We start from the raw sequence: 19,751 nt of genomic DNA, 5'->3' as shown, positions 1-19,751 counted from the left end.
GAGTTCACTACCCCAGAGTGCAGTAGCTGCCAGGACATTGAGTAAATTTAAGGAGCAGATAGATGCAGCTTTTTAATTAGTAATGGGCTGAAGGATAGGAAAATGAAATTGAGGCTGAGGTGAGATCAGCCATGATGAAAATGAAATGAAATGAAAATTGCTTATTGTCACGAGTAGGCTTCAATGAAGTTACTGTGAAAAGCCCCTAGTCGCCACATTCCGGCGCCTGTCCGGGGAGGTTGGTACGGGGGGAGGCTGGTACGGGAATTGAACCGTGCTGCTGGCCTGCTTGGTCTGCTTTAAAAGCCAGTGATTTAGCCTTGTGAGCTAAACCAGCCCCTATCGAGCCCTAACCAGCCCCTATTGTATCGAGCGTCTGAACTGCCTAATCCTGCTCCTAGTTATTTTGATCTTTCAGACAACAGTAAAATTATTTTCCATTTTGGATCCTTGCCATGAACCATTAGCTGCAGTAAAGCTCATCCTTGCTTTTAATTCCAACCGTGTCTAGTTCTGATTTCTCATGGCTGGCCTCCCATCATCCAATCTTTTAAAACTAGAACGCCTTCAAAATGTAGTTGCCCATATCCTGCTCATCCATCACCCTTCTGCTGACTCATCCGCATTGCTTCCTCGTCCACCAAATACCTCCATTATCCTCTAGTTTAAAATCCCCTCCGAGCCTTTCCTTTCTCTAACCTTGTACTGCCCTCCACAAATTCTGCGTTCTGAGAATTCTGGCCTATTGAGCATTGATTTTTTTTTGTGTGAGCTTTTTTTTTTTCATTTTTAATTTACCTCCCTTCATCCACAGAAGTTAGGGTGGCACAGTGGTTAGCACTACTGCCCCTCAACCCCAGGACCCGGGTTCAATTCCAACCTCTGGGACTGTCTGTGTGGAGTTTGCACTTTCTCCCAGTGTCTGTGGGGGTTTCCTCCGGGGGTTTCCTCCGGGTGCTCCAGTTTCCTTCCACAGTCCAAAGATGTGCAGGTTACGTAGATTGGCCATGATAAATTGTCCCTTAGTGTCCAAAAGGTTAGGTGGAATCAGAGGTAGGGTGGAGGCGGGGGCTTAAGTAGGGTGCTCTTTCCAAGGACAGATACAGATTCGATGGGCCAAATGGCCTATGATTCTAAGTCTAGTATTTTGATCCACGTAGTTTTCCATTTTCTAAAAGTATGTCAACTTTTCATTCTCTGATCTAATTTGAAAGTTCGATGTTGCTGAGCATCCCATTTGTTCTCTTACTTTTCTACCAAGTTAATTTTCATGATGCTTTTTGGGCAATTTTAGTGCAATCTTTTGAACCTTACTTGAAACCTAATCATGTTATTTTCAAACTTCTGTGCTCATCAGTTATTTGCCCCGCTTCATTTCCCAGAACTAAATCAGACAACACTGCATTCTGTGGACTAACAGTGTCTGCTAGTCCAGAAACAGTCCTTGCTGAGTTCTGAGCAGGCACTCTGTACTTGGACTGAAGTAAAGGTATTTGTACTTGGTCAATTTTGGGCGTTAGGATGACAAGATTGTGTTTTGTTCTTGTAAGCCTCATCTGACTTCCCTCTCTCATCTCATTGTTTACATGCCACAAAATTATACTTTTTAACTGTTCCTCAACGCCATTCATATGGATTTTGACCTTGAGGCAATCTCCAAAGCATCTATGTGCTCTAATGCCATTCCTAATTTTTCTAAAGGATAATTTGAAGACAAGTTTGCATAATGTTATTATTTTGCTGGGGTAGATTTCAAATTGCAGCATTTGAGATGGATGGGAACTGGTATTTGCCCTTTGAAACCCTTCCAAACTGTGTGGAGATGTATTTAAAGTGTGGACATCCTGCTGAGTTATTCTGTATTCCCAGTAATGGTGAGTCTTTCAGGTAGTCATGTTTGTTGTCCTTCAGAAATGTGTCTTATCTTGAACTGAGAGCAAGGACCCAAGTATAACATTAGATGAGGAATTGTAATAAAATTAATGTACTGAGTTTATAACACTAATCGAATGTGGAACTGATCTCTTGATCACTTTTTTTCTCCTCAGCATTTTCCTCACAGCAGCTTTAGGCTTTCCTGAGGCTTTGATCCCTGTGCAGCTCCTGTGGGTGAACCTGGTGACAGACGGACTGCCGGCCACAGCTCTAGGCTTCAACCCACCTGATCTGGACATCATGGACAAACAGCCTCGCAGTCCTAAGGAACCCTTGATCAGTGGCTGGCTCTTTTTCCGCTATATGGCTATTGGATGTGAGTACCCATGTTGAGTTGCCATAGGTTGCAATTAGCCAGTAAAAGCTTCTAAGGTTTTTTAAATCCACCTTTGGGTTCAAACTCTGACAGTAGTGTTCTGATGAACCTCAACACGAGCTTGAATTTGTCAGGTCTGAGAAGCTTGGAGTGCTAACTTATACATTTAACAACAGAAATGAGTGCATTCTTCCATCCTGATTTTTGTATTTAAAGCTTGTTATTTGGCTGAGTGCCTTGTCGACAACCTTTCACTTTTTTTCCCACTCGCCTTCTGTTTTTAAATCATTTAATCTCTACATTTGTGAGCCAAGTATAATGACAACCTTCCTACAGTAGGAATGATGTCTGGGGAATTATTTTTTTCGGTCTTTTTCCAGACATTTGCTGTTTTGAAGTAATTTCAGGGGGAATCAGTAAATTCATTCGGTGTGGGCTCCCCAGCAATGTGAAAACACAATCTGAACGTTTTCATTAGCAATCCAAACATCTAGATTTCCTTAGGGTCTTGGGTTGCCAGGTAACACCTGACTGCGTAAAATCAGACATATTTTAACTATATTTTTATGGATTTAGCAACATTGTGTTGGCAATTATCCAAGATACAAGGGATGGGATCTAGATGTTGTAATGTAAATAGAACATCTTTGTGTCTTTGCTGGCTTCACTGCCTGCTCTAAGCTACTTAGTATCTGCTCTGTTACAATGTAAGTTTATAAAGCGAGTATCCTTTAAAATAAATAAAATTAATTTATCCTGATTTCCATTATCAGGTTATGTAGGAGCTGCAACAGTTGGTGCTGCTGCTTGGTGGTTCATAGCTGCTGAAGATGGACCCAGAGTTACTTACTACCAGCTGGTAATATTTCATAAGAGTTATATATTTTTAAAAATATTTTTATTCTCCTCTTTCACATTTTCTCCCAAATTTACACCCACCAACAATAAACAATAATCAGCAACAAATATGTCAATTCCAATATCAATAACAACGATCCCATCCTCCCACCAACCCAGAAACATCAGCCCGCATGTTTACATAAACAACTGACAAAACGGAATCGAGGATTACCCATAGTCACCCTTAATACACACAGCCCCCTCTCCCCCAACCCTCCCACCCATCTCTCTCCTTTCTCCCCCCCCCCCCCCAACCAATGTTCGATGTTATCCAGTTCTTGAAAGTGCATAATAAATAATGCACATGACTTGTAGAAGCCCTCCGTCCTTCCCCTCAGTTCAAACTTAACCTTCTCAAGAGTCAAGAATTCTAACAGGTCCCCCCCGCCAGGCCAGGGCACAGGGTGGGAGAGGTTGCTCTCCGTCCCATCAGGATCCGCCTTTGGACGATCAACGAGGCGAAGGCTACGATATCTGCTTCCGCACCCGTTTCCAACCCTGGCTGGTCCGACACCTCGAATATGGCTTCCCGGAGACCCGGATCCAGTTTCACATGCACCACCTTGGTGATTACCCTAAAAACCTCCTTTTCAGTAATCCTCTAGCTTTGGACAGGACCAAAACATATGAACGTGATTCTCTCCCCCCCCACCCCCCCCACAACGCTAGCCCTCTCTTGTTCCGCGTGATTATCCTAACTGGGGGTCTCTCAACCCCCCCCTCCAAATCTTTCTTAGCCACCATCATCATACCACCGGGCCCTGCCCCATAAGCCTGACCCGTCCCTGTCCATTGTTAACATCAAATCCCTTTTCCACCCACCCCCTCCCAAGAACCCCCTCCTGCATTTCCCCTTGGAAAAAACATCTCCCAGCATCAGTCCCTTCCCCCACCCTCCTTGCTTGCCTCGTGGGTCCATTGAAGCCTGCTATCCAGGCTCCAACGTCCGCAGCCCTCCTCACACCTTGCGTCCATTCACTAGCTGACTTTAGTTAGCTAGCACGGGTGGCTCCCCCGCCAAGATATATCATCCCCTTCCACCCAGTCCCAGAGAAAGAAAAACCAACAATCCAACCCATACAATTCACTAACATAAGATTTAACCGTCGCAACACAGAACGCCAATCAGCCCAACCATTAACTTGAACTCTGTAACAATGCAAAAAGAAGTCAATTACAATACACATCAGTAAAAAGAAAGTTGTAGCATTTATACATTTTCCAGCTGCCCAATCACAGTCCACAGTCTCTCTTCCAGTTCCGCTCCTCGCGTCTGTCCCAAACCTTCTTCCCTCGCGAACGCCTCAGCCGCCTCCGCTGTCTCAAAATAAAAGTCTTTGGCCTCATACGTCACCCTCAGCTTCGCCGGGTACACCATACCAAATCGCACCCCTTTTTTGTACAATGCCGCCTTCAGTCACCCGAACGCCGCTCGTCTTTTTGCCAACTCCACCGTCTAGTCCTGGTAGATCCGAACTGCAGTACCATCCCACTGCACCTCACCCTTCTGCTTCACCCAGCTTAATACCTTCTCCTTCATGCAGAACTTATGGAAGGATGTGCTGGCCTTGGAAAGGGTCCAGAGGAGGTTCACAAGAATGATCCCTGGAATGAAGAGCTTGTCGTATGAGAAACGGTTGAGGACTCTGGGTCTGGACTCATTGGAGTTTAAAAGGATATGGGGGGGATCTTATTGAAACTTGCAAGATACCCCGAGGCCTGGATAGAGTGGACGTGGAGAGGATGTTTCCACTAGTAGGAAAAACTAGAACCCGAGGCAACAGCCTCAGACTGAAGGGACAATTCTTGAAATCTGAGATGAGGAAGAATTCCAGCCAGAGGATGGTGGATCTGTGGAACACTTGGCCGCAGAAGGCTGTTGAGGCCAAATCACGGAGTGTCTTTAAGACAGAGATAGATAGGTTCATGATTAATAAGCGGTTATGGGGCGAAGGCAGGAGAATGGGGATGATAAAATATCAGCTATAATTGAATGGCGAAGCAGACTCGATGGGCTGAATAGCCAAATTCTGCTCCTGTGTCTTACGGTCTTAACACAGCTGTATGTAGAGCTGTTTTTAAAATTGAGTAATTTGCCTTGACTGCATGTGCTAAGTTTAGTGTGCTAAACCTAAAGCAGGCAAATGCTTGTCCGAACAAAGGCATTGTGTGATAAGATTCAGTTGTGCCGTTATTATTGAAATTGGTGAGTCATGGGTAGCTAGGCCCAGATAGCTTGGCAATACTTCACCCAAGTGAGCCATTAATATGTCCTTGCTTGACAGGCTTTCATTTGAGGAGTATATCACAGTTGAACCTGATTTTCTTTTGTCGTTGTCCAGTTTCTGCTTTGTAGAACAAATTACTGAATAATGATCAGGTGCGAAACTATGACTGATTTTCCTGCTCCTCCAAGATTCTGAATGCTGAGGCCAATGTTCCCATTGTTGAAATCCACTGACTCCACCAGTACGACAGATTAAATCTGGAGCTTTGTTATCTATTTTGAAAAGTACCACGTCACGTCATGCATTCGTCCACTGAACCATTGAAGGAGACCAAAATATTTTTTGATTGCAATCATTCTGTCTTTGCTTTTCCACAGAGCCATTTCTTACAATGCCATTTGGAACACCCAGACTTTGAAGGTGTTGCCTGTGAAATATTTGAATCTCCTTATCCCATGACCATGGCACTCTCTGTCCTGGTAACCATTGAGATGTGTAACGCTCTTAACAGGTTAGAAATATTACAAACACTTCCTTTGAAATGTTACACTTTCTACTTGTAATTATTGCTGTAGGTAGATCTGTAAAAAGCAACTTGTTACAGTGAGGCAGATGGTTGAGCAATGGATTTATTGATGATTAATCTACAGGTGCTCGTTGATCTCCAATGCTCATGCACAAAATTTATTTGCGTAATTCAAATGGCAGGAGTAATCATTTTCAAGACCAGATTAGATTGATATATTCTGTGGGTAAACTGAATTTATATTAAAACTTTCAAATGTTCAAATACCGTGATTCCTGTGATGAGAGTCCTCTGCCCAACTTGCTGTGAATTTTTACGCTGATTACAGGTTTGCATACCAGGTGCTTAAGAACAGTTCTTCAATCGTTAATTTATGCCAGAATGGGGCAGGGAAGGGTGGCACAGTGGTTAGCATTGCTACCTCACGGGGGCTGAGGACCCGGGTTCGATCCCGGCCCCGGGTCACTGTCCGTGTGGAGTTCGCACATTCTCCCCTTGTCTGCGCGGGTTTCGCCCCACAGCCCAAAGATGTGCAGGTTAGGCGGATTGGCCACGCTAAATTGCCCCTTAATTAGAAACAAAATAATTGAGTACTCTAAATTTATTTATTTTTTAAAAGAATGGGGCAGGGAGAATGTTGTTTCAAATTTCAGGTAAAAATTTAATATTGAAGGATTACAGTTGGGAGCTTGTAAATCTCCTCCTTTTGTGGCCGTAGGTGTTCCTGGTGTGTCATAATGTGGCAGTCAAATGCTGAATCATCCTGGCTGCAGTTTTTCACATTTGGTTGCATTGATTTATGAGGGTGTGCTGTCGTGGGGTGGAGGCATAATGCTGTGTTGGGTGTTTCCAAACACTCTTGTTGACATTCACGATTAGTCAACTTTTACATTTTTTTTTTCTACAGCTCTGTGGTTCCAAAGCCTTGGAACAGATTTTTTTGCAAAAAGCTCAAGGAAGCTTATTGAAAATTAAGTATTAGGCCATCTTTTTTTCTTGCAGAAAATTATTTAAGAATTTTGCTTCACTCATTGCTCTCAGTCCGTCAGCAGCATTTCTTTTTTCTTTAAACAAGTTTTGTTTTGGGTAGAGATTAAAACATAGTGCTGGAAACACTTATTCAGGTCAGGCAACATGAATGAGGAATAGAAACTATTCTGACGAAAGGTAATCGGCCTCAAAAGCACACGTTGTTTTTCCTCTCTGCAATCCTCCCTCAGCAGCTGCGTATTTCCAACATTTTTTTCAGTTTTGTTTCCAATTTTCCACATCTACAATATTTTGCTTTTGTTTTTGGCTGATTTAATGACAGTTGAGAGGGGGTTGATTTTGAAATGAAATGAAAATCGCTTATTGTCACAAGTAGGCTTCAATGAAGTTACTGTGAAAAGCCCCTAGTCGCCACATTCGGCGCCTGTTGGGACAGGCTGTTACGGGAATCGAACCGTGCTGCTGGCCTGCTTGGTCTGCTTTTGAAGCCAGCGATTTAGCCCAGTGTGCTAAACAGCTAAAAAAATGAGGCTTAAAAAATGATTTTAAACGAGCATTTAAGTAATTGCTTTTGGGAGCAACCTGTTTTACTTTTATCTTTCAGTTTATCAGAGAACCAGTCATTGTTGAAGATGCCGCCCTGGGAAAACGTTTGGTTATTGGGTTCAATCTGCCTGTCGATGTCTCTTCACTTCCTCATTTTATATGTGGAGCCACTACCGGTCAGTCAGATCATCTGCTTTCTCCTATACACCATCTAAAAAATTTATATTTCATTGTAGAATCTATTTAACAATCAATTTAAGTCAAGATGATGTTTGAGAATACTATGTCATTGCTTTTGTAGGCAACTGTACTTTGTTGTTTTAATATCTTTATATAAACTATTCTGAATTTCATAGGGCTGGATTATATATACTGAGGGTGTGATCCCTGCTGCCCAGCATAAATATCTGGGAGGAAACCATTTAGCTGGCTGGCTTCACTTTAATTTTTGAGGTGAAACGCCTTTAGTTAGTATGAGGTGGGACTTCTATCTGTCTCCAGGATGAAGCCCTGCCTTGTACAGCTGCTGGCTAATAAGTTGGGGTGGTGGAGAATAGGTGATGGGTTACAGTCTCCAAATTTTCTAATCCGCCTGCTTGCTTTCCTGTACCCAGGTGCCCTATATAATTCAGCCCCTGAAGTTTTTTGTCACATGGCCATCACCTTTGTGTCTCTTTCATGTTTCTAACACTTGTCACAATATATTTGCCTTTTTAACAACTTTGGTTATCTGCAGCCCCACCTTTTTAATGCAAGTATAGAGGCAATGTTGATCAATAAATGGGTGGTTCGTTGATATTGGATATTCAAACATTTCAGTTCCAACCAAAAAAAGTGTGTCGACTAGGCACAGGACTGTGTTATGCTCATGTTTGGGCTTGTTTCTCCACGTTTTACTATTTAACACAGTTGAGGAACAATGGCGGATGTTCAGGCAGATATTGAACACCTCAATTAAACTATATTCCTGAGAGGTAGAGGAATTGTAAGAGAGAAAAACGTTTGATGGTTAAACAAGGAAGTCGAGGAAGACACAAAGGCAAAATCTAGGGTATACCATACTGCAAAAGCTGGTGGTAAACTGGAGGATTGGAGAACTAAGGTTCAGTAAAAGGCTGCTAAAAATAAAATCAAAAGAGATAAGTTGAACTACGAAAGGAAACTGGCTGAAACTATAAACACTGATACCAAAAGTTTCTATAAGTATATACAGAGGAAAAGAATAGCTAAGTAAATATTGGCCCTTTTAGAGGATGATACTGGTGAGGTAATAATGGGGAACACAAAGGTGGCGGAGATACTGAACCAATATTTTGCTGCTGTCTTCACGGTAGAGGAAAATCAAAATTTTCCAAATACTGCAGTTAATGCAAAGGTACTTGGTGCAATAACCATCGCTTGGGAGACGGTATTGTATAAACTGATGGGATTAAAGGCAGATAAATTTCTGGGACCTGATGGCCTGCACCCTAGGATATTAAGGGAGATGGCAGCCTCTGATGAAAATCACAGAAAGTTGGTGTGCAGGTGCAACATGTAATTAAAAAGGCAAATGGAATGTTGATGTCCATTGCAAAAGGACTGGGGTATAAAAATAGAGAAGTGTTGTTGCATTTGTATAGGGTGTTGGTGAGACCACATCTGGAGTATTGTGTTCAATTTTGGTCTCCTTATTTGTGGAAGGATGTGGTGGCATTGGAGGCAGTTCAGAGAAGGTTCACCAAATTGATTCCGGGGATGAAAGGGTTGACTTGTGAAGCAAGATTAAACTCGCTGGAGTTTAGAAGGATGAGAGGAGATCCGATCAAGGAATATAAAATACTATAAGGGATTTATAAACGCAACATAGACCAAATGTGTTCCCTCTTGTAGGGCAATTTAGAATGAGAGATCATAGGTTGTGAGGTGGTAGATTTGGAACAGCAATGAGGAGGAACTACTTCTTGCAAAGGGTGGTGAATTTGCTGCCCTATAATGTGGTGGAAACTGAGTCATTAAATGGTTTCAAGAAGGAGATCGATATATTACTGATAAATAGTGGATTAAAGGGATATGCTGAACAGGTAGGGAGGGGGATTTGAGAGTAGGAAGTGATCAGCCAAGATCTGATTGAATGACGGAGCAGGCTCAAAGGGTTTAATTGCCTACTTCTGCTCCTAATTCCTAACTTTGAAACAAGTAATTTATGGTAATCATTTCACCATGTTGGAGCTTGCAGTACAGGCTGAGGCTACTTTCCCCATCATGTGGTAGCTCTTTAACCCAAAATCTTCAATCTCAATTCCTAATTTTTCTGTCCTCTTATTCTTTTATCCATTCCCCTTTAAGCTATGGTGTAACCTCCGCTACAGTAACCGGGTGTGTTGAAGCATTTCGTGCTCTGATAACCCTACGTGGGGGAATAAAAACTTCTATCTCCCTGCATGGCACAGTGGTTAAAGTTGTTGCCTCACAGTGCCAGGGATCCAGGTTCAATTCTAACACTGGGGACTGTGGAGTTTGCACATTCTCCCTGTGTCTGTGTGGGTTTCCTCCAGGTGCTCTGGTTTCCTTCCACAGTCCCAACGATGTGCAGGTTAGGTGGATTGGCAATGATAAAATTGCCCCATGGTGTCCAAAGATGTGTAAGTTAGGTGAGGTTACAGGGATAGTGCGGCGAATGGTCTGGGTAGGGTGCTCTTTCAAAGGATTAGTGCAGACACAATGGGCCTAATGGCTGTCTCCTGTGCTGTAGGAATTCCATGGTCCGTTCTTCTCATGATAATTAGGTTTCTACTCCTTTTTTGCCATCCAGCGGCGGCCACCCGTTGTTATTGGCCCTTTCTAAACATTCATACTATTGATTTGAAAGTATGTATTTAATTTCTCCCCCCACCTGTCTCTGTCCCTGTGTAAAGTTCCCCAATCTTTCAAGTCTTTCCTCATAGCCATTGCCTCTCACTGTCACTTTTGGAATTTACAAGGTGCAATGTGAAAATCCTCGGTTAAACTCTGGACAAGCATTCAGTAAAATATTATATGTCCGATTTTAAAAAGAAAAGTGCCCTTTTTATAAGGTCTTAATATAGGAACTATTCTGTACTTGTACTTTTCTGCATACTTCGAGTCATTGAAAAGTAGATTTTTTTTGTGCTAATTGATTCTTTCTGTAGGTCATTTCAAAATACATCTCTGCTGAGGGCAAAGTAGACATTTTATTATTGCTTCTGTCTCCTTGCAGCTCATCTTCCAAATTACACCTCTAGATGTAACACAGTGGCTGATGGTGCTGAAAATCTCTCTACCTGTTATTCTGCTGGATGAGACACTCAAATTTATTGCTCGTAACTACCTTGAACCGGGTAAAGAGTATACTCTGCCTAGTGACAAACTGTGTAGTTTCTCGGCATGTACAGAGGGGATTTCCTGGCCTTTTGTGCTCATTTCTGTGCCCCTGGTTTTATGGCTTTACAGTACAGACACTAATTTTGCTGAAATGTTCTGGTCTTGACTGGCATAGAGCTGTCGTTGGCAATAGTGAAGACATGGCATTTGATTAACTTCGACCAAAATTTTTATCATTTAAACACTTGATTCCAAGAGTCTGTTTCTGCTGAATTTCATACGAACCCATGTATGGATGAAGTTAATATTTTTTTCCTGAACTCCAGAAAGAAACAGGATTGATTTTTACACAATTTTAAAAAAAACTTTAAAAAAAACTGTGCATTGGCCTGTACAGAGATTAATACTATTTTCTGCAATATTTTGTTTTTTGTAGATGAAACAGCATGTACAGATGTGTTCTGTTTACTAATTTGTTCATCTTTTGTGTATACATTGAGAACCAATGAGCTGACGGGTGTATTTTTTTGGCTAAAGAAATGGATTACTAGAGAATGTTAAATTCTTTTTGGAAATTTAAAAAAAAACAGGATTGCATGGTGTGTCACCGCATGGTTATTTTGGTTGGGTTCGATTGTAGACTTATTTTGTGCCTTCTGTCAAATGGTTTTTAGTTCGGAACTCCTTATTTACTGCACTCAGCAGAGCATTGCTACCTCAACCAGCTTTAGTTTTATTTCCTGTAATCATTTCTGTGTTCCTAACTCTGTCATGTTTACAGGCCCACCTTGTTTGAGGTATGCTGATTACTGCCTGTGCAGAACACTCTATTTTTCCCTGCCCACACCCCATATTGCTGTGTCCCCCCCCCCCCCCCCCCCCCCCCCAAATAAGTTTAAATGGTATTTATTTAAATTGCTGATTTGTATTTTGTTGTAACAGTCTTGATGGGATTCTTTACTTTTCTTTTTGCAAGTTCACCTTCGATGTGCTCAACATCAGGGGTTAATTCACAGGAGTCAAAAATAAAATGTTTTCGTCTAACGGAGAGGAAATTCTCAATGTCTCTCTTTTAACCAGGCTGGGTCATGTAGTTTCTTCCAATGCAATACAAAAAGCCCTGCAGATTCCTTTATTTTTAGGTCTTATTGTTAGTCTCTCAGTTGTCACACAAACTTGGATGTGGTTTGAAGAACTATTTACTACTCACATGTATTTGAAAACACTTAAGTAGCTGGAAGCTAATTGTTACTTCTAGATGCTAATGCTGAGCACAGACATGCAACAATGATATTTTAAAACTAGGGAATTTAGGTGCAAGCTGTAAGTAGCACATTACCAAATACTCATTTGACATAATGTATAGAACTAAAAGTAAATTTTAACATACTATCATCTTACTAACTGTTTACAACTGTAATAATCTAAATGTTGGGTAATAGTGTTCAAAAGCATGTTTTCTAAAGTGACATTTAAGTGAGGTGATTTTTACATGTGTTAACAAACCTAACAATGGTGTCTTCTTCAACGCCTTCCAAAATTCATCATCTAAAGTGAGTATATTTACATTTTTGTACTGGCCTAATTCCAGTTCCGGATGTCGGACGCACTTACTCTCCTGAGTTTAGTCCAGGATTCTGGTATGTTAGCTCAGCACAAGTGTTTTTGTAAACCTGGCAAAATGTGCAGGATTTATTTTTTTTTAAACCTAATTCCTCTTTTGCTGTTAAACTTTCTTTTATGATGTTAATGCTGAATACTTAAGAAAAGTTATGTTTTTTTTTAGCGTTAAATATAACTGGAGATATCTTCACTAAAATGTTGGAATTCCAATATTTGAGTGTTAAACTATAATTTGTTTTGAAAGTCTACAAATGACCATTGTATCTGAATCCTGGATCAGACTACTTGAAGCATGCTTATACAATAACACTTTGTTTTCATAGACATTAATCCAGATGGAGAAATAAAATGAAAGCAGTTGAGTTTTTTTTTTACTGATTTTAAAAATCTATAAATAAAGGTGATTTTTTAAAAACAACAATTTGGCTTTAAAATAGAAGTTATTAAAGTAGATTTTAAAGCAAATCTTTATCTGAACATTCTGCAAGGGAACAGATATTCTTTCAGCTGCTTTCAGCATTAAGGGTAACGTGTATCATGGCATGTATCACTAAATGACCCACTGTGCTTAACACTAGACATGTCTAAGGTCTTATAAAACACTGTTGACTGGCCATGTTCTCCTTAAAGCACGTTGAATTATGCTTGTATTTACTGAGGTGTGGCCAAGTGTGCATGTGAGATTCTAAAAGATTGACAGTGGCATCTAATATTGATACAGCAGCACTGTCCTACTGACACTTACGATATTTGTTTCTTGAAAAGAAGCAAATTTTAAAAATAACTTTAGAGTACCCAATTCATTTTTCTTGTTCCAATTAAGGGTCAATTTAGCATGGCCAATACACCTACCTTGCGCATCTTTTTTGGTTGTGGGGATGAGACCCACGCAGACACGGGGCGAAGGTGCAAACTCCACACGGACAGTGACCCAGGGCCGGGATCAAATCCAGATCCTCACCGCCATGAATGAGGCAGCAGTGCTAACCACTGCACCACCGTGACACAAAAAAAAAATTAAATGAACGCACTTTTTTTCTAATTATACCAATGTTTTGGTTTTATCCCTTCAATTTGGGAAGAGTGAGGGAAGAAAGAGAAGGTTATTCTTCTAGTTTCACCTGAAAATTGCTCAGTTTATTTTGAAATTTGAAACCTGCTTAAATTGTAAAAGCTTTATTTTTAATGTCCCACTTCACTTTTTTTCTTCAATGAAAATGGATGACATTAATGGAAACCAGAATTGGCCACATAGGAAAACAAACTGTTGATTCACTGTAAGGCCGAACAGTTTAACTGAAATGAAGCAGACATGACCATGACAAAATAGTTATTCATAACTACAGGTATTTTGAAGTAAAGCACAGTGGTAAGCACTGCTGCCTTGTAGCACCTGGGATGCGGGTTCAATTCGAGCCTTGGGTGACTGTCAGTGCTCCCCATGTGCGCTCCGGTTCCTCCCACAGTCGAAAGATGTGCAGGTTAGGTGGATTGGTTTTGCTAAAACTGCCCCACTAGTGTCCAGAGATGTGCAGTTTAATAGGGGGTTATGTGGATAGAATGATGGAGTGGGCCTAGGTAGGGTGCTGTTTCAGAGGGTCGCTGCAGACTCGATCAGACAAAAGGCCCTCTTCTGCACTGCAGGCGTTCTATGGTTACAAGGATTCTATGGCTTCTATGGGTCGTCTTCATATTGTTTTGTTGCCATTATTGAGAATTCATTTTGGAGTGTCTAGGTTTGCTTAGCTAGTTTACCCAATAGGTAGCCAAATAGACTTGGATTAATTCTGATTTATTTCCACTCTGCTCTGATCTCAGCTGTGCATGTGCTACAGTTGTGTACTGGGGCAGAAAATCAGCCAGATTCAAAGTGATTCATGCTAGAAGTAAGGATCTTCTATTAGATGAGAGGTCAGACTTGACAATCGCATATACCCTACTGGGTGTTGAGCCTTGTATGTAAATTATGCTCACTTGGGTGAGATACTAGAGGACGCCTGCCATCAAATGATTCGTACCCAAGGAATCATTTCAGAAGAGTGAAAATTGAGAGGTGAGAAATGGGGATGGTAGCTCACTGCTTAAACTTCAGTTTGGGGGGGGGGGGGGGGGGGGGAGAGAGAGTGAGGAGGAGGAGAGGGAGGGGGAAGATAGAGAGAGAAGCACCATTTTAGATTCATTGAGTGAATGTGCCCAAGCCTGCATTCAGCCAGGAAGGGAAGGGATGGCTAGATCCATCTAATAGAACAGATGACTTTCAGCAGATTGTCTCTATAACGTCACAAAAGAAAAACAAATGCTGGTGCGGGAAGGGCGTACACACAGTTTGAGAATTCTGAAAGAAAAGAAAATGGAAAAATTGACATGCTAAAGTTGAACCAAAAAAGTGTGTCCCTTTCCCGGGGGAAATAGAAATATAAACAGCAGTGTTTGCAATTGGTGCCAGTAGCCTGTCATTCTTTTTTCCACAGTTTTAACGGAAATTTGTGTGTGCATGTTTCATTCATTTTTGCTGTTTTAAAACAATTCTGGTATGTAGTAACTATCTGTAGCACTTTTGCTTTTAAGTGTTTACAAAACAAAAGCTGCCTTTTTAAAAAATAAAAAACACAGTTCATATTCCTTAGAATGGCTTGTGTATTATCCTCTATTGGAAGTGCTTTCTGTCACTGTCAGCAGGCAATGTCCGGCACTCTGCTCACTTTCATTTCTAGAGCAGATTGTTTAGTTTGGATACTACTTTCTTTTTTTTTTAAATTAAATAAATATTGTTGCGTGAGTGACCAGCTAATTTTAATTTTTCCTTTCTCAACAGTTATGGAAGATGAAGAGGAGAACAAGTAATTCCCTTAACAATTTTCAGAAAACTAAGGTTCTTTTGTTATCGCGTGCATGTGTGTTTTTAAGCACAACTACAAGACCATTGCATGTATAATGTGCAACAATAGTATGCTATTTGGAGGAAAAGTGTGTTTGAAATTTAGGACTTCAGAGAAACTGTACATTTGTGCAATACATCCTCGTGAACTTTACAAAAGTCCAGAGAAGTTGGGTTTCTTTGCTTAAGTAAACACCACCAACTGTTGAGGACCCACATCTCTGTGTAAAATTTCATTTGAATTTATAAATTGTACATTATGAAAAATTGCATGCCTTCTGTTTAAGTAACAGAATCTGTGTATTGGGTCATCAAGACAAACGAAGAACTACTTTATAAAAATGGCTATGTACAAAATGCTATTATATTTATGAAAAACCTAGATGAGAGATACAAATCATGAATGTAAATTACATCCTGTAGGTTGACGATTTCATAACTTCAATATATTTTTTTTCTAAAGAAAGTTTTTTTTTCTCTTTTGCTGTGAGACAAAATGAGAGAATTCCCTCTTGCACTGTAAGTTAACTATTTTAAGTTGTAGCGCATTAACAGAAGCGTTGGTGCAATAAGAAAATTGCGATGCAGATTTAAAATGAACCTGTCAGTTGCCAGAAAACAGCATGTTTAATGTTGAAAACCTGTAAATAAGATCCTATGTTTATTTCAGTGATGACATTGTAACATGCAGATTTCATAAGTTCAGGTAAATAAAGTTACCCACATTACATCCTCTGTGATGTTTCCTTTAAAATGTCAAATGTTTTTCACTTAAATGTAACCAGACATCTGCTGTTCTTGCAGTGAAATTAAATACTGTTTTTTGTGGTACCGAAAGGTTTGGAAAATTATAAATGATTAATTAGCTGTACCCCCACCCATCTAAGAATTCTGCATTTATTGTCCCCCTATTGTTATTTATATAAACGACATGGATGACTATGTGGGGGGTGAGATCCATACATTTGCGGATGGCACAAAGATTGGCCAAGTGGTTAACAGTGAGTTTGAATGTCTTGAGTTACAGGAAGATGTAGGCTGGATGGTCAAATGGGCAGAAAAGTGGCAGGTGGAATTTAACCCTGAAAAGTGAGAGATGCTACACAGGAAGTATTCAATGAACGGCATGACACTGGGAAGTTCTGAGGCACGTTTGTCTATAGATCTCTGAAGGCAGAAGGGCAGGTTAATAGGGTGGTGCAAAAGGGCACATGGGACACTCTTTTATCATTCGGGGCATAGATTACAAAAGCAGGGAAATCATGTTGGAATTCTGTAGAACTTTGCTGAAGCCACAACTGCAATACTGTGTGCAATTCTGGTCGCCACATTCTAGGAAGGATGTAATGGAACTGGAGGGGGTGCAGAGGCAATTGATCAGGAAGTTTTCTGGAATGGAACGTAAATTATGAAGAGATGTTGGATAGGCTTGGGTTGTTGTCACTGGAGCACAGAAGACTGAGGGGTAACCTAACCAAGTTGTACAAGATTGAGGAGCATGGACAGGGTGGATAGGGAGCAGCTGTTCCCCTTAGTTGATGGTCAGTTACGAGGGGACACTGGTTCATGGTTTAGGGGGGATTTGAGGAAAAACATTTTTGCCCAGAGGGTGGTGAGGGTCTGGAATGCACTGCCTGGGAGGGTGGTAGAAGAGGGTAGCCTCCATCCTTTTACAAAGTACCTGGATGAGCATTTGGCACATCATAACATTTTATGAACCAAGTACTGGCAAATGGGATTAGGTAGGCAGGTCAGATGTTTTTCATGCGTCAGTGCAGACTCAATGGGCCGAAGGGCCTCTTCTGCGCTGCATTATTCTGTGATATATAAAATGTTTGCATATGGCACTGAGAATGTAATGCAGTTCAATAAAGTAAAGTATCAATCACAATATTACATGTAACTTTCCTTTTTGGGAAAGAGACAGACGCTATTGATTCCACTCTTTTGGCGTGTAATTTTTTTCTTCAAAATTGCGGTTTGATATCTGATATTACCTGTTTCATTAATGCATCTTCTACATCATTTCTGCCCATATCCTAACTCGCTTCAAAGCTCACTTGCCTATCTTTGGCCTACGTTGCCTGATGAATCACATGGTTTTTTTTTCAATTCAAAATGTCATTGTCGTTTTTAAATTCATCAAGGGTTTTACCCCTTAGTCTCTTTTTCCACCAGTAGTCTCTTTTTCCACCAGCAGTTTCTTGTGCGCTTCCACCTCCGTCCCTCCATTCACCCTAACGTTTTGCCACCGTGCCAATGGCTGCAAGAGCCCCCACACACCCTCAACCCACTGCTATCCCACAACCTATTTTTAACACCGTTGCGAATCCGCCCGCTACTGCTGCTAGCAAGGACCGAGAATTTGGCACTCAGCTAAAACTCCCAATCAATGCAGCAGGAACAAAGAATCATGCCGGCGTGCGCTGACGGAGAATCCCGACCGACATCATGACCATGCTTTTGGTCATCTTTACCTTTGGCTCAGCATGCAAACTTTTCTTGTGCTCTTTATGCCCCTTGTCTACGAACAACAACTAGTCTCAAGGCAGACTATTGAATTGCTTGAAATGCTTGAGAGGGAGTTGAATTATGGGTTAGACAGATTATAAAAATCGGGTCTTAAAAATCTGCATTAAAAGTAAACTTGATGTACTGAATAACTTTTCATTCATTCGTTTATGTGTGAAGTTTGAATTTGGATCACTGGTTGAGTGCCTTCCTTTTTTAAATAAAAAACTTAATTGCACACGTGTGCAGGTGTCGCCACCTTCTACTTCATTTTAAATATGTAACTACGTGGGAGTGTAATTTAGACTTGATTCATTGACATCAATCACCTGATGATTGTGGGATGTGGCTGATGAATATCTGACTCTTCCTACTCGTAGGATGCCATTAAGTTTAGGCCTCAAATTCCAATTTAGACCATTAGAACTATGGATGGTGACTTTATGCATTTCAGTGACAGTGGGTTCCATCCAGGGGATGTTTATAGGAAGTTAATTTTCATCAGTAATTCATATGCAACAATATGACATTGCACTGCGTCTAAGTACTATTCTAAGTGGATCACGTTGATCTATGATTACAGTGTTCCAAGAAATCCCAAAGCTGCAATTGTGCCATACAAGGAGTTACAATGAGTATTGGGATGAGGTTGGGGGGGGGGGGGGGGGGGGGGGGAGGCAGGAATGCAGTTCTTGACAGCAAGTAGTGCAATGGGGAAAGTTGGCTAACGCAATGAATGTGAATGCATCCCAAACGTGTGAACAGGCAATAAAGTCTCAAAAATGCAGAAGGAATTCTGCTTAAAATGTTGCCATGCAGTAACGGTTGAAAGGTACGAGAATTGGAATCCTTCAGGTTGAAGCTGTCATTTTGTTAACCACAAGTTTGGATTGACGTAATGTTGTCTGAAAATATTGCATGTTATCAGGGTAACACTGTTCAGTGTCCGTGTGAAGTTTCTGCATTCTCTTGTGTCTGCGTGTGTCTCGCCCCCACAACCCAAAAGATGCGCAGTAGGTGAATTGGTCACACTAAATTGCCCATTTAATTGTTTAAAAAAAGTTAGATGCTCTAAATTTAATTTAAAAAAACAGGGTTACACTGAACCTGTGAAGCCCATGCTGTAAATACTTTGATTTTTTTAAATCATTTGAGTCTCTAGCAGAAAGCAAATGTTTTCTTTCAATTAGTTTGTATTAAGGAGATCTTTTCCCCCAGATTTGAATGAATAGGTGAAGGTTCATCGGCTTTCTAATGAGTTGCTAATTATAGATTCTATTTCCTATAATTGTTGACCCAATTATATTTAGCGTAATTAAAATTGGTGGAAAATTAATAATCTATTTCCTACTAAGTGCAAAGAATGATTTCTTCCATTTTTGAATTTGGGTAAAACATGTTTTCTTTTTTTTTTATATAACTTGCACTGTTCAATATTTTTACATTAAATTGTATTTCTTTTGAAGCCTACCTATTTATGTGCGAGTACAGCCCTGTATTGGCAGTATTGTCACCTCTTAACTGATTCAAAGTTCACATTGAGTCATCTGCTTGGAATTTAGAGTACAAAAGGCACGTACCGTGTTTCAGCTCGTGTGCAGCCCACTTGCATGATTCAAACCTGGGTGAGCCAGTGACTAACACGTATCATATCATATTAGTGTATGTTTGAATTGGTGGATGGTGGCAGATAAATTATTAGTCAAGTAACATGATAAGAATATTTGTGCAGCATGCAAGCTTTGGCTTAATGTTTGGTTTAAGCAATTCCTTTTCTTTACAATTATTTGTACATTAATCTGAGGGTTTTGCATATTCCATCCAAAAATTGAATTATTTTTTTAAATAATTGACAACAGAAGTTGTTGACATGCCCACATTTACCGTGCATCCCTAATTGCCCCCCCCCCCCCCCCCCCCAAAAGACAGCGATGAACCAATGCTTTGAACTGCTATGATGAAGATTCACCTACA

General features: G+C 40.7%; 1 protein-coding gene across 2 annotated transcripts in view; it reads left to right on the top strand.

Moving 5' to 3' along the window:
• Positions 1-17,157, top strand: part of LOC119961795 (sarcoplasmic/endoplasmic reticulum calcium ATPase 2) — a 113,644-nt gene extending 96,487 nt beyond the window's left edge. Inside the window, exons 16-21 of one of the 2 annotated variants that reach the window (XR_005459744.1) lie at positions 2,049-2,251; positions 3,025-3,110; positions 5,757-5,890; positions 7,500-7,617; positions 10,662-12,318; positions 15,204-17,157. Coding sequence is in view for 1 of the 2 variants with exons in the window: in XM_038789131.1 (XP_038645059.1) it covers positions 2,049-2,251; positions 3,025-3,110; positions 5,757-5,890; positions 7,500-7,617; positions 10,662-10,782; positions 15,204-15,232 (691 nt within the window). In the remaining variant the exon portion in view is untranslated. The remainder of the gene's footprint in view (positions 1-2,048; positions 2,252-3,024; positions 3,111-5,756; positions 5,891-7,499; positions 7,618-10,661; positions 12,319-15,203) is intronic. The other variant, XM_038789131.1, reaches the window with a different exon arrangement.
• The last annotated feature ends 2,594 nt before the right edge of the window (positions 17,158-19,751 follow it).

This window comes from Scyliorhinus canicula, chromosome 1 (assembly GCF_902713615.1).
Source record: "Scyliorhinus canicula chromosome 1, sScyCan1.1, whole genome shotgun sequence".
Lineage (NCBI taxonomy): Eukaryota > Metazoa > Chordata > Chondrichthyes > Carcharhiniformes > Scyliorhinidae > Scyliorhinus > Scyliorhinus canicula.
The sequence above is the reverse complement of the archived record's forward strand: the minus strand, read 5'-3'. Positions and strand labels throughout refer to the sequence as shown.